Source organism: Oryzias latipes, chromosome 23, assembly GCF_053564925.1.
Source record: "Oryzias latipes strain Hd-rR chromosome 23, Olatipes_Hd-rR_3.1".
In the NCBI taxonomy this organism is placed as follows: Eukaryota; Metazoa; Chordata; class Actinopteri; order Beloniformes; family Adrianichthyidae; genus Oryzias; species Oryzias latipes.
The window spans coordinates 14,744,023-14,762,825 of NC_136259.1; the positions used below are offsets into that span (position 1 = coordinate 14,744,023).

Genomic DNA, 18,803 nt, shown 5'->3' on the forward strand with positions numbered 1-18,803 from the left:
TAACAACCACACAAACATTACTAAAGTTTAAATTCCTTCATTTAAAGAAAAAAAAATGACATTAAATCAGGTAGGGTGTTAAGAGAAATATACTTCTTGTAAAGTAAAATCAATTTAATGTATTTTTTAAAATGAAAAGCAATTTGGTTGAGTGATCTAAATCAGCGCTACGCTACGGAAGGCAAACACGGTCTACACCATTTTTTTTTATCCCGGGAAAACCAGCAAAAAAGAAAAAAGGTAGTCTGTTCTCGACTTCCATGGAAGTTTTCTTATGTTGTTTTTTGTTTGTTTACATTTTATTCACTTTATTTTATTTTTTTTTAAATTAAAGGTAAAACTTAAAAACTGTCAGTCGATTTCCCAAAATTATATTTTCCAGAAATTTGTTCTGTTATTAAAAAAAAGGTTTTTCAAAACTTTCATTTTAACCATAACTTTAATTGAATGCAAATGAGAAAAAATTAGGCACAATTATTTATGATCCAAACATATTTTAAAGAATTCAAAAGTTGTTTAAAAAAAGAGGAAAATAAACTCATTACACAATAAAAAATGGACAAAATACCTCTAGTTTGTCATTTTTCTTAAACAGACAAGTTCACACATGTTCAGACAAAAACAAAAAAATGTGGAAACAAACAAAAATAAAAATTGACTTTTCCTTATCAAACAGTCCTTTCTACAGTTCACACACCTAGTCCCAGCTAGAGTAGTGAACGCGGCATAAAACACATTAAACAAGGAACCACATTTAACAACACTAACTAATAAACACAGCCCGTCCCACAAAATATATATAGACTTTAATATCATCATGCCATGACAATTCTCAGGATGTGTGCTAAAATGGTTGGTAAAAATCTCAACAACACTGAAATGATAAGTAATAACACCACATCAAAAAACAAAACAAAAAAAACCCAGCTGTAGTACAATATTTAGAAATATGTGTCATCTTTGTATTTATTCTACAGGTTTTATAAGTTACTGTGTACGGTTGTTCTTTGAGAGTTAAATATCCTCTAAATCTCTGCTTTACCAGTCCAACTCAAAACTCCCCCCTATGGTTGGAAAAAGTTCATCCAAGAAGTCAGTTTTTTTTCTCCCCAATTGGTATCCAAAAAAGGGGGAAGATTGGGGGGGGATATGAAGCGGGGTCTGTCTCCTGTGCTTTTCTGCGGAGACGTCAAATGAGCGCAGTTCCGTTTAGTCACTTCTCCGTCTTTCTCCTTTCGTCTTCCTGACCGAGTCGAAAGTGTCTTTGAAAAGGAAGCCAACCAGAAGGGATTCTGCCTTATATGGTCATAAAAGTAAAAGCACATGAACTGAAAGCACAAATGAGAGAATTTGGACATTTATATCAAGATGTTCTGAATGGCAAACATGGTTTCTGTTTAATCATGATCTGTAAACAGGATACAACAATTTAAGCGTGACATGAAAGCCAGGCTATGTCCAAATTCCCGACTTACTCCCTAACCTGTGAAAGATGATAGTGCGGGACTATCTACTCCCCTGGATTTTAACAATTCGGACACATATCCACTATTTTTTACTTTTTTTTTTAAAATGGAAAATATGATGTCACACATTTGCCTAAGTAAAATTCTAATAAATACAAGTATTTTGCAAAGATAACTTGGATGGTTTATAAAAATAAAAAAAAGAATGAACATACATTTTTTTTTTTCTAATTATTCAAACGTAATGCATTGTGGTCTACGTTTGCCAATCAATCAGCATCCATGCACATTAGTTTAGCAGAGACTTCTGGGATATTTCCAGGGTACTGGATACAGGAATTGTAAGTTGGGGACACCCCGAAAAATAGCGACCGCTCTTTATAGTGCACCAAGTAGTGAGGGAATTTGGACACAACCCAAGAAACTTTTGAAACATTATCCTACTGCCTCAAACTTTGACTACTTTCTTTTTTTCCCCAGCGCATTTCATGTTGAAAGAAGCAACAAGCCGAGTGAATCCATGCTAACTGCAGTAGCACTAAGGGGAACAGGTGAACGCCAAAGCGATCTAAGGTTTCTTTAGGTGTGATGCTAACTTTTTTTTTTTTTTTTAATCAACGCAGACCAGTGCCCCCACTGCAAAATGACAGTTGCCATTCAGGGCAAATTTTTTCACACTTCAATAGACTACCGTAGTTTCTGCACTATAAGACACACTTAAAAGCCTTATTTCTATTCCAAAAATGACAGTGCTTCTTATATTCTGGAATGGCTTTCATATGAGTTAATGTTAGTTATGTTTACTGATGTTTTTTAGAGGTACGCAGTGCTCTGTCAAAATGTCTTTTTTTTTTTGTACAAGTTGCAAACAAGGTTTGGTGTAAATATGCTAACGGGGCTAACGTGAAGCTGTGTCACTGTTATTTATTTTTTTAACGTGTTACTGACAAGGTTGGGAGTCAGCATAGTCACAGTAACACTTGTTTTAGTGAGTCTGTTTTTTTTAAGTGTTGCAAACACTTTGTTTGGAGTTAAAAGGTATTGTGAATACGCTAATGGGGCAAACATGTAGCTTTGTCCGACTGTTGTTTTAAATGTTACTAACCAAGTTGGGAGTTAGCATAGTCACAGAAATGTTTGTTTTAGCGGTATCAGTCTGTTTTATCTATATGTAGTGTAAACAAGGTTGAGAGTTACAGGTATTGTGCATATGGTAACACCGCTAATGCTTCTAATGTGGTTTACATGTAGCTGTTAGAATGTTTTTATACATTTTACTAAAAAAGTGGAGAGTCAGCGTAGTTGCATTAACGTTTTTTTTAGCAGTATCAGTCTTGTTTTTTTTTATGTGATGCAAAAATGGTCAAGTGTTCTACGCTAATACGGTTAACGTGTAGCATTGTCGGACTTTTTTTATGTTACTAACAAGGTTGGGAGTTAGTGTAGTCACAGTAATGTTTGTTTTAGTTGCATCAGTTGGTTTTATTTTACGTGATGCTAACAAGGTTGGGAGTTACAGGTATTGTAAATATGCTAACGCTTCAAATGTGGCTAACATGAAGTGTGTTTGTTTTTAAAGTCTGACGGACTTATCTCTGGCTCTTTTGTCCCGCTTAATGCACCTTATAGCTTACAGTTTATAGCCTAACAGTTTATATACGACTTAGGTTTGATAGACCATTTATTGATGGTGTGTTTAATAATCCGGTGCGCCTTATAGTGCAGTAATACATCAAATTAGCTGAAAATAGAATCTGGTCAATGTCAGAGAATAAAACCCCTCAGAGTATGAATTCAAGTTGCTTGTGGGAGATCTTGAAAAGAGAATTTCTCCAGGAGTTACAGGTATTGTAAATATGCCAACGAATTTCTCCAGATAGTGAACGCTCCAAACCTTCAGTTTTAATTTTAAATCACTGCATCCTTCTAACTGGTATCTCAATATGCAAAATTACAATCATTTCTTTAAGATGAAACCTGTTTCATATTACATGTAAATGGTTCACACAGAGCCAGGAGCACACACTCTACGAAAAAGCTATCCGACACCAGAGGCAATCCAGAAGGAAAAGCTTTGAGTATCAAGATTACGAAAGAGTAAGGGTTTGGTGTCAGTGTAGGGACACTTTTATTTCTTTCTCCATTAGATGAGTAAAGGTTCCAGCCAGAAAACAGAAATAGTTTTGGGGGGAAAATGGTCGTCCTGATGGCCCATTGCCACAGCGTTTCCAGAGGAGGATCCAGCTCTGTCTGAAGTTTGTCCAAAACTTCTAGTCCCATCCATACGTCAGTTCTGAGGAAGCCTCACATTAGGATCAAACTGTCTAGAAGTAAAGGTTCTGGCGGCTCTACATGGGACTGGCATCCTTTTTCAATGTCACAAAATATTTTTTTCCCCAAAAAATAGGTTTTTGCAAGGCTCCGGAATTACTGACTTCCACCTGTTGGAAGAATCCTTCAGCAGATGTAACACGCCAGGTCAGAAGAAAACAAGGTCCACCTGAGGTAAGAGTTAGGAACGAACTAAAAAAACATGTGGAACTGCAGGAAGGTGAGGAACACGTGGGGGATTAGGGTGACGTTTGTCTGAAGGAGTGACTCAGTGGGACTCCCCGTTGACTGAGCCTCCTTCTCCTCGAGGCGACGACGAACGGGAAAGCCCTCTCTCTGTGGTTTCCGAGCTGGAGCCGTTCTGGCTGTGATGATCGGCCGACGAGGCGGAACCGGAGGAAGTGGCCGAGGCGGCGGATGGCTTGGGCTTCTCCTTAAAGTCCGTTATGATGACCGTCAGGTCTCCAACCGTCACCTCCAGGTGCTGGGCGCTGCTCCTGTCAATGTTTTTTAATCTGGGCCTGACGGGAAAGAAAAGACGGAGACAGTTTGACTGGGTATTTAAAAACGACCAATAAAGAAACAAATTGGATGTTGTACCAAAAGAAGAAAAAAAGTCAAATGGAAGAAACCCTCCACCATAAATGTCATTGAAATGTTGATTGAATTGGGAAGGGAGGGACTAAACTTTTTTGGGAAAGGTACGTCTTGAAATAAGCACCAACCAAAGAAGTGTGAACATTAGAAAGAACATCAACACTGTTAATGGGTTAGCAAAACCTAGCCACGCCCACTCTGTCACTTTCACCGGTTCTCGGATGCATGGAGCAAACCAGTCAGTCAATGAGCCTATACGACTTCAGGGATGTTTTTTGGCATTTAGATGTCCATTATCTGTCCAGAGTATAAATGTCTGTCCTCCTCACTACAGCCCTTTAATGCATGAAACGTGTTGGGAATCTGTCTTCTCTTTAGTGATGTAGTATTTCAAAAATGTTCTCTTCCAAGTTTCCTGCGCTTACAATGCAAAGGGATTTTGACTTATTTCCTATTGTTGATTTGCTGGGTGGTCTGCTTGCATTAGCACTGTTGCTGAACCATACCAGGATTCACGTGCAAGTGAATCGAAGATATCGTTCTTATGCTAACTAGAGTTTTGCTCATTTGATCCACGGTTGAGGTAAGCTTTTATATCCAACAAAGAAACATACTGTTGTTGTCCAGTGGAAAAGCAATTTCTTTTTTCTCAAATTACTGAGTAAAAACAAATCTCAAACTGAGTAAAAATTGACCACATCTTGTCAATAAAAGTCTTAAACCGAAAACGAATATTTCTATTTTGTCAATAAACATCTTATCCCTTCACAAATTAAAAAGCGAACTAAATTGAAAGCTCTCAAAATGTGCGACACTCAAAAACCAAAAATGGAATAACAAAATGGTTCATTTCCTCCCCCCGATGGTCCTGAAGGAGGCGGTTGTTTACCTCATCTTCTTATTACTGTTCTTCTTGAGTGTCGGCTCTTTGTCACTCTTCTCCTTCTCGACCCTTTCCTTTTTCTCTTTTTTGGGCTGAGACGGCAACACAAACTGCTGCGTTACCTGCTGCTGGGAGACAAGTTGGGAGACGGGACGAGGCTTCCTGCATCCGACAGAAAAGAAAGCGGGGGAGGGAGGGGGGGCAGATGAATGGGAGGGAAAATCAGAGTGAACACGTGGCTTCATGCTAGCCTAGCACAGTAATCGAGAGTCAATAATCGCTGCCAGTGCTGGTTAGGGTGGTGGTGCTGAAGTGTGCTTAACACCGGCTGAAAAAAGGGAACACGTAGCTAAAATGAGATATCGAACATTTGATACTAAGCTCTGTGCAGACGAATTCAAAAATACACTTGGATTTCCAAAGATCTGTTTCTTTCTAAGACATCTTACTGGAAGGATAAACCAAGGGGGTTGTAACTTTTTTTGAAGGGTATTTAACCATGTTCCTCTCTGATGACAAGTATAGGAAATTGGATTTTATCCAAGTTGACAGATACCAAATGATGCTCCTGTGGTTTCCATGGCAATCAGCTTGATTTTTTTTATTGCAAACCTGTCCACAACAGCTGGTACTGAAAAATTAACTTCCAGCTCAGAGGAATGGTGAAAAGATGATTAGGTGGTAGATTATTGCATCTAGGAAAGCATCACAGTGTAAGAAAAAAGTCTTTGAGTTGTAAATGTCTAAAAGAAAAGAGAGGAGGTTAATGGAGCGTAACCCTAAACCTAATTTTTTATCACTTTTTACCATCATCATGACACGTGTGGGCATTTATTTACAAATCAGTATAATCTGACACAGATATTTACTCTTCTTATGTAGGCTGTTCCTTTATCTAAACCATACAGACCAATGAAACACACCAGTTTGAGTCTTATAGAAGAATTAGTTCACTGCTTTACTTTGTTTCAAACCTAAAGACCCCGCCCACCCACATTACGGACTGTTCACACGTTCGCCCTCAGGCCAGACATATACAAGTGTGAAATGCAAAACAAGACTCAAAAGCTCTTCTTTTCCCAGTTGACAAGATTCCTATTCATGCAATTACTTCACTACACTACAGACTACGGTACTTCAGTGTCTTTGCCTCGCAAAATCATTAACCAAGTTACTGTTGACTTTATGCATTTCTGCTTTGATTCTATTTTGCATTTTAACTTATTGCATTTCTTACTTTTATTTTTTTTGTATATGTCAGTATGGTGTAGACTACAAAGTAAGAATTTCATCGCACGGAGAACTTTTCTTCCCGGTTGCTCATTGTGACAATAAACACTTTGAATCTTACAAACTTGGTGCAAATTTATGACACTAATTATTTTAGACAACTTTAATTCGACTACCGTAAAGCTTCAACTGTTTACACAAATAATGTAATTCCAGCAGATTTGGAAGCGGAGAAGAGTGCCTTTGCGCCTTTACATGACGCTACATTCACAGCAAATGTGTTGCGTTCAAGAACATGCTACACAGTGTTTCATGAATGCGCATACAGCCTGTGGTATTCACAACGGACAATCACGCCGACAGAAGGGAGGGAAATCTGCTTCTTTAGTTTTTCTACGGTTTACAAGCTCTTGTCTTCCTAGAGTTGGAAGAAGTTTTGTGCGAAATGTCGTTTCAAAGCTCTATTCCGATGTATGAAACACTTTGAGTCATATAATATAAACTACGATTATTAATTTCCCCTTAATGATCACTTTTCTTGGCACTTCCTTGTTTTAAAAGGGACGCTACCCATAAGTCACTACCAAATCCGACTCCATAATTGGTCAAAGTTTTGCTGTTTGACGTTCACATGGTTGAACTTTCAGCGTGCGTTCAGTGAACACCCATTTTTTTTCGTAGAGTCCGAGAACAGACTTAAATACTTGCATAGTGACGCGTGGATTCAAGGGTTTCAAACCCAGAAGCCCGAAACGAGAGTTTCAAGGGCATTTATTGGCTTTTCATTGAATGTGGCCGCTTGCAGCAGCCGGGGTGAACATATCTGAATGCTTTACGTTAGTAACGTCTTGGATAACAGTGCAAAGCAGAAACGAAAAGCTAGTTTTCTTTGCGTCAGGATAGGCCGAGTCCTGTTGATCTCACGAACGGTCGAAGTGTTATGGTAGGTCAAAGAACGTGTGATTTATAGGCGTCACCGTCGACATCCCCGGTGTTAAAGGGTTAAGAAGGTAGTAAACACGTGACTGAGAGGAACGACTTCCGTCAAGAGTGAGTCACGGACAAATGTGGAATCCAGTGGTTTTAAATAATAAAACTTTTTTTTAGAAATAAGTAAATAAAACAGAAAAAAATGCAACTTGAGCCTTTTTTGCTCTGCGGCCTAGTACTGTGACCCATATAACGGTACCGATCTGCGGGCAGGGGACTACCAAGTGTCTGATATGAAGACTGAGACCCACTAATAAAACTGAGTCATCAGTAAAATAGAACCAAACTACAAACTGTTGTTTTCTTTCTACAGAAGCATAGTTTTTTTGTTATTTTGACAATAAATACAAAGATACATTTTTTTTATGTTGAACAATTGCAATTTATTTACAAGTTCCTTCTTATGTGAATAATATATCTATAATGTAGAATTTAGCACATCTTCTGCTGAGAACGACTCCTGAAGTTGAAGAACTGAAGGTGAAAGAGGCAAAGCAGCAACTCCCAACAGACCTGCTTCTGTTCACTCAATCAGCTGCTGTTTATCTCCCCACTTCACTCCAGCGACCCATTGAGGTCATGAGTGTCTTTTTTAATTCCACAATACCTTCTGCATGTAACGTTTCCTAAAGGGATTCAAGTCTTTCCCCTTATATGCACCACTTCGTTCTCACCAACCTGCTTTCTGCTGGGATGACTCCACACCTTTTTCCAGATTCTAATTCTAAAACTTGAAATGTGAGCACAACTGACTTGGGAACTGTGGGAATAAAATGGTGCAGACGAATTTTCTTGTTTTTTATTTCAACAAGGAACTCTGGGTGACCCCTTCCTCAATACATCTCACCTACGTCTAGCTTTGTGGCACCCGTTGACCTTTCACAACACAACGCGTGTTCCAAGAGGTCAAACTTTACACAATCAGCACGTTTGGCTTCACAAACTTTATTTCTTTCCCCTTGGTGATGTGTTGTGTTTGGATTTTTTTTCTTCCCCGTGCAATGCAAAATGCATTAGCTAGACTGACATTGATTTTTTTTTTCCCCCCACCCGTTTTTCTGAAATGGCTCCAGCCCCTCCTGTGACCCTGAACAGGATGGGATAGAAAACAGATGGATGGAGGGATCATTTGAGGCTATCTTGGCTTGTGACAATTCACAATAGACACATATTTATTTAAACAATCCAAGAAAATAAACCCTGCATTTCTTTTATATTTCATGTTTATTTTACTCTAAAAAAGCTTGAAATGCGGCGTTTGTCCTGACCGAGCAGCTGGAACAGTGTTTGGTGCACATGAAATATTTAGAAGTCGTGATGTTTGAGCCGATCAGTGTGTGAAACGCCGCCTCAGGACAACTGATGGTCTGCAAATATGCATCAGAAGATGAGGGTTTGAACAAATCTGGTTTTGTTTGTCTAGGATTATTGTAAAATGGGATATTTTACACCCCGATGAACGCCAAATGTGTTCGTTTGGGTGTCTATGTGAGGTCATATTTTTCTATTTTTATTATCAGCAGATTATACGCTGCTCCAAGGAGCTCCTCCAACCTCCATGATGGATGTCTCTCCTCCTGCCTGTACATGCTGCCGCGCTATGCGAGCGTCGCACACAGACAGATGGCTCTCTCCGCGTCCCGCGGCTTATGACACCTTCCGCTGTCCGCCGGCCACACTGGGCTCCATTCTCCTCTCGCACGCGCTCTGTAGACACACGCCGTGCGGAGTGTCATGCATCAGTGTCACCGCAGTAATTACATGCTTATTGCGTCGCCGCGATCTTGAGCCACGCGGACGTGATAACAGCCGGCATTCGTTTGTGTGCTTTCCGTCCTGTACACAATGTGAGGCTTATTCCATCCAGGAGGGGATTCTTCAGAAAAACACGCCGACACATGGACGCTGTGTTATTAATAACCTGCTTGATGAGTGTGCTACCTGTCAATAAACCGACATTATGTCTGTCAGTCACTCTACTGCTACCACAGCTACTGTTAAAGTTTTCATACATGATGTCATATTAGTCTGACCCGTTCAGACCATCAGAATTGATTAAAAAAAACTCCCAAATTATCCGAACAAAGAAATGTCCCCTTTATGGATTTACTAACATATTTTGTCTTTACCGCTCTTCTATGATCGCCAAAGGAATGCCGAAAAGTTTCACATCTTTATTGGTTTTTGCTGATTGGTCACTATATCTACTTTTGATTTTTTCTGTCCCAATACCCCTTATATAATGGTTCGGGTCAAAACTGACCCGTTTAAACACTTGAAAATGGGTCTAGAACTACGTTAATTGTGAAAACGGTCACAGTGGTCAAAATAATGCTAAAGGGTTAAAGGCAATCAGACATAGTAGTGTTGGACAAAGAACAAAGGACGTAGTGACTGTGGCAATACATGGTGATGGCAACATCACGAAGAAGGAACATGAGAAACTGGACACATACCAGGGACTCGGGGAAGAACTAGAGAAAGCATGGAGGGTGAAGATGACAATGGTCTCTGTGGTGATTAGAGCCCTTAAGGTATTAACCCCCAAACTGGAGAAGTAGCTACAGCAGATCACTGGAAAAAAAAGGACCCTAAAGCTCCCGGGCTTCTGGTAGACGACCCAAGCTTGGGTTAGAAACCAACCGTGGAGGGTGAGAAGAGATTTTTACATTATAACAATATCTATAAACACAATTATCTGAAAGAATATTTAAAAAAAAAGATTAATAAGCTAGATTTTTTTATCCTCTTAGCTTCTCATCTCAGTCTGATCAACTACAGATTTCACCACATAACCTGGTTCTTTGTTTTTATTGATCTTTTAGTGATTTGCTCATCTTTGATTTATACTTTAGGCTGTTATTATTCTTTTACATAAAGTTTATATGTGTTCCTCAAATTCCATCAAGATTCTAAGTAATACATTTGCATGCACACTGTAAAGAACTGCAGCAGGGTTCACTTGCAAGTGAACCAAGGCCTTCCTTTCCTAGCAGTTTGCTCCGGCACGAGAAGGGCTTTTATGCTGGTTAAAAAGAGGAGACAAAATGTGCAGATTATAGAAAAACTGCCTCAGAAACTGTGAGATATTTAATGCCAGGAGTCTAAGACTCCCTGAAGAGAAACAAAAAATGAAATCTAGCCTTATTTTTTTAGTGTGATAAAGATCTGACTGTCATCTTATTTATTACGCAATCAGATTACTTAAGCTTAACCCATCAACAGCAGAGCTTTAGCTTCAGTGTTGACATTCCTTCGACTCTTTAATCATTTTAAGCAATTAACATAATTCCAGCAGATTCTGAAGTGGAGAAAAACCGCCTCGCGCTGATTTGTCCCACTTTACAGTAGTAGTGAGGTGTTTACACAGTCAACATGAAGAGAAGTCCATATGGAAATCGGCTTTTCTGCGCATCACACATGACGTAAACCATAGAAGTGTTACGGTGGGTGAAAAAGCGCACGTTTTTAGGCATCATCACTGCTGTTAAAGAGTTAAACCAAATGTCTTATGTCGGATAATAGCAGATATGAAAAAAACGATTAAAAAAATTTATATTTTTCATTGAAAATCTGATCATTTCCACCAATTATAACCATTTATTACTTACTTGAAAACAAAAAAATATAGAAAATAGATAGTACATAAAATGTGTAGCCATGTTTAACAAGATCAAACCAGTTATTAAAAAAGAACATCTCCGATTTGTTTACTTCTTTTTACACATTTTTGATAGTAAAATCGCAGAATCCATAAGCAAAGCCCTCCATTCGGTTATTCAGACCCAAAAACCAAACAAACAAGTCCATAGCTCTGAATGGTTTAGGATAAAAATAAAAAAGGTGCCTCTACGTTAAAATAATTTGCATTCAAACAGAACAGATGCAGATGTGTTGAATCCAGGACAGACTTGTCTCTGCAGCTCTCCCTGACTCACAACCTCCTGTGGGCAGATTCCTATCTTTCCTTCATCTATATTACATCTGTGATTGAAACTGGCAAAGACCGAATTCATAAAGTTCATGTTAGAAATCCGACTAATATACGCAGGTTTGAACTCCACATGAAATCGAGGCTTTTCCTGTGATTTCATTAGTTTTTTAGGTGACCTGCCTAAAGAGTTTGATTTAAAAATTGAAAGAAGAAGGGGGATTTGCAGCTTTTATAGACATCTAATTCTTTAGGGGTTTTCTGCAAAACCTGATTCATTAAGTTCTTTCTTTTCAAATATTTCAGCAAGATTTCATAGAAAAAAAACATTTTTTAAACTTAAATCAACTTTTTTAATTTGTTTGAGGCAAAACTCATGAAATCTTAGATTTTTCTTTTCAAAATAAAGCAGCAAAAAGAAACAGTTTGCAATTAGTAGTTTCTCTTAATTTCTCGAGCTTTTTTAAAAAGATGAATTAGTTTTACGATATTTTGCATTCTGGTTAACCGGCAGTGGAATAGCTTTTGGTGTGTGGGCTGCACAACGTGTTGCAAAGCTTAAAAATAAAAGAACAAAATGTCATGAGTCAAATGCCGACTTGTTACCATTAAAAAACGGATTGTGCTTGTCTGGACGAAGATGGAAAAACATTCATCAAACCTGTCAGAAAGATGCCCACAGAGACGTTTAAATCGAAGTGGAGGAGAAGCAAATGCTGAGAAAAGAGCGGTAAGGACAGAGAAAAATTAAAAATGAGGGGTTGGAATGTATGGAAGCATATTCGATTCACTAAAATTTTTTATTTTTTGTGTTTTTCCGTGCCATTTTTTTTTTCGTGTTTGTCGACCTCATTTTTTTACAGTGCGTTTTGTGTTCATTTTTCTTATTTTGTTTTCCGTGTTTGAGCTATTTTTTTGTTTAATTTTTAAAAAATTGTTTTTCGTGTTTGTTTTTTTGAGCCAAATTAAAAAAAAATGTGTTTGTGATAATTATATCATTGTTTTTCAAGATACATATTTATATCATTTCCGTGCCAGTTTTACATTGTTTACTTCGTGGTAATTTTTTTCATTTCAAACTAAATTTTTATAGTTTTTTTCGTGTTCGTGCCATTTCTTCTTTTTTTTTAACTGCGCACTTTGCGCTAATTTTTTTTATGAGTTACTAAAACTTGACTTTGTTTGTCTGAGGTGTTTTCCTATACTTACTAGATGGTCTCTGACTCTTTTAAAAGCAACATCAAGGTAAACATCAAAGCTTAGAACGGGCGGATCCTATTTATCAAAAATCTCCGGCTGTTACTTATTTTCTGCATCACCGCAAACAAAAATAAACAGTTCATACTAGTAACTTATAGCTGGTGTCACGTTCAAACCGGCATCAGCGACGCACGTTCAAGCAACCATTTTCAAAGACAAGTCGATGTAAACGTGTTTGTAGTTCTTAAAAAAATTCGCACAAAACCCACTTTTTTGGTTTGTTGTTGTTGAATGCAATATGCTTTAAAGGAACACAAAGAGAAAACAAGTAGGACCTGCACAGACGCTCTGTGAAATGCTGCCGAACAGGCTCCTCCAGCCCGGCGTGTCACTGGTGGCTCTGGCTTGTCAGGTCGTTTCAGCCAAGTGTTGCTGGTGGAGCAGACACCAGAGAAGGTCGCACACGGCTCGGCTACACCCTGCAGTGTTTGGCTAAGGAGGCTGTTGGGGGGGGGTGCTGTCAGCGGCCAAACGCTTTACGCATCAAACGGAAAACAAATCTCAAACCAGCTTTTTGTGTTCTTAATCCTGACAGGCCATTATGGATAAAAGCTTATGCTCTGAAAGTTTCAACTTTGCACCTCCTTTATTAAACGGCCTCCTTAAATAGCGGCTGTTAAACATCCATTTGCACAGGCAGCTTCTGACTTTTTTTTCCCTCCTGGGGAAAACTCGAAATGACATTTTATGTGCCCAAAGCTACTTAAAAGGGATATTTGATTAAAAACGGGTTAGCAATCAATGTTGTGTGTGAAGAAAAGGAGGCGCGGGGATGGGTGGAGTGCAGCTCCGACATTTTCTTCATTCTCAAAAGGGAACAGCTCGTCGCTCATCAGTTCCTGCCTAGTTGAACCGTTATTCGTTCACGCCATTTCTATAGACGAGCATGACTGTATACGGGAACTGGACTGAGTGAGTTTGACGATTTCTATAGAAAATTGCTTATTTCTGGTTCCAAAGTCAATTCAGCCCCCAAGTTTTCAGAATACAGATGTCGCCATGATGGAACCAGTAATTCTCATTAAGCAATGACTGGTCCAAGTTGGTCTGAGTCATCATTTCTCTGGCAACCACTCTGGCTTGACTGTATGTAATAACTGGACAGAGTGAGTGCGACGTCACCCATAGAAAATGACTTGCTACCGGTTCCAACGACGTATTGAGGTCAATTCTTTTTGCGATACGGACGTCCCCATATTGGAACCGGACATCTTCAGCAAGCAGTAATTGGTCCAAGTTGGTCTGAGTCAACGTTTCTATGGCTACCAATCAGGAAGAAGCTTGTTGGAAGGCCACACCCCTACCACCTTAAGGTGGGCTCAGAAAGATCTGTAAAACATTTCAAACGTGCGACCACCTGCATCCATTGAGGCATCTGATTGCACAGTTTATAACTTAAATAACAACAAAAATATGAAAGGATTAGGATTAGCAAGAACGTGTTAAACAAAAAGGTATCACAGCGAGAATAGTTATTCGGATGAATAGAATGACTGAGTAACAGTCGTTTATTTCTCTATTGAAATCTATGGGATTTTGGGTTCTTGGAACCCGAGGTGGAGAGTGGTAACTCAGTCCAGTTCTCTTATACAGTCACCCCCCCCCCCCCCCCCCACACACACACACACACACATCTAATTTTGTCCGGAAGAACGTCCAGCAGCTTTCATCTGATCTCATCCTCCACATACCACCTTCATAAAACATTCATCAAAATTATCCGAACACCTCTGCACTTCAAGGCCTTCCTCTAGACGGTTTTAAACATCCAGATCTTTGGTCTTTGCTGGATTGTAGCTGCTGACACTAGGCTAAAAGCGTTGGTTGTGCTCTTTAGAGGTCTCTGTGGCTTTAGATTTTCCCCCTTTAATGCTTTAGTCTCAAGATCGAAGCCTCAAGGCTTCAAATTGGTGGAAACAACATTAGAACGAAAAGTTTTCACTGAATCATTACTCGTCTGTTTGACTCAAGAAAGGTTGCTCTCCATTTTCTCTGTTTTGTGTAACCGCTGGAGTCTCCACACCTCCTGTCAGACACCAATTCATCACTTCTTCACAGCTGCTCAGTCATGCTGATTTGGTAACCTGTGTCCTTTGACGGGGTTGGTCGAGCCTCGCGTTTGCTTGCTTTTTTTTTTTCCCTTCTTCCCCCTGCATTGCCCTTGAGAGCCTTTTGGTTTTGCTGGCAGAAAGAAACCCACTTGTCTAACAGCTGTGACCACCTGTGCAGCCATCTTTGCTGCAGTGCAAGGCCACGTTTGGCATGTGTATCCATGTGTGTCATCCCGCTGGAGCACAGCCACACTCCCAACACTTTTGCAGCAGTGCAGTTGCAGAAACCTCAAACAGCACCTTCTTGGCATTCCTTTCTTTTTATTTCCTTTCATTAAAAATTCAGCTTCATTAGGAGGACTGTTCTGGCTTTGGCCAACTTTCCAGAAACGCTCGTGAGATGAAGTCTGTTTGCAGTCACGTTGAAAATGAGCATGATGAGTGCATCTGGATGCGTGTGTCTCTTGATGACAGCCGGCTGATTAAGCTGTTGAATAGTAATGAGCTAAGCCTGTCTGTCTGGCAGCTGCTCGGACAACCTCTTTTATACAAGCAGCCCTCCCACACAAAGCAATAAACAAAACCCTTAAAACAAAAACAAAAAAACAAGTGAGCCCACAAGAGCCATCCAATGATTTCTGTTTATGCCTAATCGTTCGGAAAGTTGTGCCGTTTGCAGACGATGACTGGTGATGCATTAAGGAGGCGGATCATGAGAGCTTGTGTATCTTTGTTGTGTTTTCATGGTGATGGGTTACATATGCAGCTACACACACACACAGGGCATTTGACGCACGTTAAGCCCATGGTGTTCACACTGGACAGGGAGGGGATTCTTCTCATTTTTTTCTTTTTCTTCTGTTTATTAGCGCCAACTACCGTCGAAGCCTTTGCCTTTGTCTTTCACAGCTCTTTTCTGACATATGAAAGACTTGGTGTTGTATAATTGCGCCCGAAGAGACACCGATCGGAATTGATCATTTCTCCTTCATGATTCATTTTCCAACGACTGGCGCTTGGCAACTCGCTACCAAATCCCTGATTAGTCCATTTCAACCATGCATAACTGGTAACGGGGGCTCAATGGCCATGTGTTTGATGTGAAAAGCCCGAAAACCGTCGTAAAAACTTGCTTAGCGAGAGTTTTGAACACGGAAGCCCCAAACATGCATTTTCGTGCGTTTACGTAGACTTTTCATTAGTAGTGGCCGTTTGAACGTAGCTTTAGGGATGTAACATCCACTTTCCCCACGATTCGGTTCAAACTTCGATTTTTGGGTCACGGTTTTGGTTCAATGTACGCTTTGTGTATTACAAAATAACAACAAAACACAAAAAATTCGGGGACATCACTGTTTTTTTAAATTTGCTAATAAGCAAGGAACAAAAAAGAAAAAGTGTACAGTTGGCTGATTGTAAGCCTAGCGTGATGCTATAAAACAATAAATTCTTCATAAATTAAGCCCACTTTCAACCACTGACTGTATATGAAAACTGGACTGAGAGACCAAACTCGCATTCCAAACAGGAAGTACCCACTAGCAACAAAAAGTCAAAATCCCATAGACGTCTATTGAGAAATAAACAGCTACGACTCCGTTATTGTATTTGTCGGAATAACCGTTCTTCTTCTGCTACCTTTTTTAACACGTTCTTGATAACCCGATATCTTTTCCTTTCACGTGTTATTCAAGTTATAAGCTAGCCAATCAGATGCCTCAATAAGAGTAGGTGGTCTCACGTCGAACGTTTGAAAAATTTTGATTGGCATATCCACCACGATGGGTGTGGCTTTCCAACAAGCTCCCTCCTGATTGGCGAGAGTGGTTCCCATAGAAATGTCTACTTGGACCATTCTGACACGGCGATGTCAGTATCGCGAGAAATGGCGACTGAATTGACTCAGTTCGGCTTTTCCTGTGGGTGACATCACACTCACTCGGTCCAGTTCTCATTTACAGTCAATGCTTTAGTCGTAAACATAGCAGTAAGGATACACTTTTCCCACGCTTCTGTTTCTGATCGACGTGCCACTTCCTCTTTTGATTTCACCGGGGAAGCATCACAAGCGGGAGTGAAGGTTATACCAAGTGGACACTTTTCCTCCTGCTGTTTATTTGTGAGCGAGGTCATGTGCACCGTTCAGAGAGACATCCATATTCCCGCCTGACTTCCAAATATCTCCAGGGCAACAAAACCAGTGTGTGCACATGGAGACTAACGTGTCTGGAGAAGAAATCAGTCAACTGCGTGCTTTTATTTTCTTAATCTTATGTACAAATGGTATAAACAGTGCCCTGTTTCAATCAGATCTTTACATATACATTATTTTTTTTTAATTTATTTCTTCTATCAGGGACCTCCCACCCCCTCGTTGAGGCCCACTATTATCAAACACATAAAGGTATGGTTGATCGGTCGCCTTACCTTGTTGATGTTCCCTTTCTGACATCACACATCATGCACTTAAAAGCCTCCGCTGTGTTCTTGTATGTGCACACGCTGCAGTCCCAAAACCCCTCGTCGGAGGAAGGCTTCAGTTGACGCTTCGGCCTTTTTTATAAGACAATAAATAAAAAGGAAACGTTAAAAAAATAAATTACTGGAAGCAAAAACATGTGAAAAGGAAGAGCGACGTCACGTCGGCTTTTATCCTGAAAGGATTTCGACGTTTGAAATAAAAACACATCTATACATATTGCGGGGTTTTAAGGAGAGTGCTGGATCTGACACTGATGAGGTTTTAAGGCGCTCAAACACAAGCGGCGAGGGAGAGGGAGAGACCTTAATGAAAAAAGAAAAACGCATTTTTTTCTCTTCTTCACCCCCCTCCCCGAACAACCGCCAATGTCCGCTCCCCCCTCCACCACCCCCAAGCACGAATTTTTCGGACGCAGGAAGGCGGTAGTTACCTTGTGGGGCTCCTCTTGTCGCCCATGCCAGAGCAGGGTTTATCGGGAGAAGCTGAGACAAGCAGGAGTCCAGTTTTTGTCTATTATTTCAGGGAAGAAGCGATGCGCCGCTCCGCGCCGCTCGGCTTCCAGCTGTCGTGGAAACTCCGCTTGGGAAACAGACACGTGACTCGGTTGGGCCAATCACCGGTCGGGTTACTTCCCGAGGACATTCCTCTTCTTGAATCATTGCGGCGTTCACGTACTCGTGGTAAAAATCCAACCTTTGTGTTTTTGTGTTTGGCAGCTGTTCAAAGTACTCCTTTTTCTTTTTGTGGCAACTTATAACGCACGGATTCTCATTCATATATCCGTATGGTGTAAAAATAAGAAAACAATGCTACAATTTCAGGTAATTTATTGATATGAGAAGCCTTCGACACAACACACCATAAATATTCTGAGCTGCACACAACAACCACGTTTTTGTCCGCCATACCATGTCAAATTGGCTTTTCCCCTCACAAATGGGCTTTAAAGACCCGCTACGATGAAAAGGCTGTTTTTAATATTTATGTGGAATTGGTTGTAGGAAATATATCAAGGAAATTAAACCAGATTATTTCTTTATTCAAATAATTGTGAATAAGGAGCGGACGAAAAATAGTATTTGTGACATTAAAAAAAAAAGGCTGGGCGGGGCAACAAGCTCCCTGCTCCGCTCCATTCCACTATATTCACTTTTAGTATACTAGATCCATGCACACCTTTGTTTTCCTTGTCCGAGCTGGAATCCGGCTTGAAACTTCTACTTTCCCGGTGTGTACGGGCCTTTAGGCTGGGGTTGTAAGAGAGGCTGTAAACTAGCGGGAAAGCATGTTAACAGATAGATGATGGGAAGTGGGGGCAGAATTCGAATAAACTCCTGCCGCCCTGCAGAAACTATGTCCTAGAAAAGCACATAGGTTTTGGAATTTTGGCTAAAAGTTGCTTAGTTGAAAAAAAAAAACCCTCAAACAATGCTCGGAGTGAGACTTTAAAAATGTAGCACCATAAATGAGGAACAAAAACATAAATAAAAAATAAGGAATTTATTTCCTTTCGTCTTCCTGTTAACAACTTTTCAGCGATCTAATCTGGCAATCTAGGTGATAATAATTATTGCTCTTTAAA

The 18,803-nt window shown here is 40.0% G+C and overlaps 1 protein-coding gene across 1 annotated transcript; it reads right to left on the minus strand.

Annotated features, from left to right (window-relative positions):
• Nucleotides 1–420: 420 nt before the first annotated feature.
• LOC101157658 (YY1-associated factor 2-like) lies at nucleotides 421–18,761 on the minus strand. The gene is made up of 4 exons (XM_004083007.5): nucleotides 17,652–18,761; nucleotides 17,167–17,292; nucleotides 5,284–5,439; nucleotides 421–4,318 (listed from the first exon to the last, which is right to left on the minus strand). The coding sequence occupies exons 1-4, from the start codon at nucleotides 17,675–17,677 to the stop codon at nucleotides 4,066–4,068; spliced, it is 561 nt and encodes a 186-aa protein (XP_004083055.1). The 5' UTR covers nucleotides 17,678–18,761; the 3' UTR covers nucleotides 421–4,065.
• Between the last annotated feature and the right edge of the window lie 42 nt (nucleotides 18,762–18,803).

What these genes read in the sequence shown, in the direction of transcription:
- LOC101157658 (XM_004083007.5), bottom strand. Translation starts at nt 17,677, where the DNA reads ATGGGCGACAAGAGGAGCCCCACAAG. An exon ending in AGAAAGGGAACATCAACAAG is followed by an intron (nt 5,440 to 17,166) that starts GTAAGGCGACCG and finishes TGTCGGATGCAG; the next exon opens with GAAGCCTCGTCCCGTCTCCC. An exon ending in AACAGTAATAAGAAGATGAG is followed by an intron (nt 4,319 to 5,283) that starts GTAAACAACCGC and finishes CTTTCCCGTCAG; the next exon opens with GCCCAGATTAAAAAACATTG.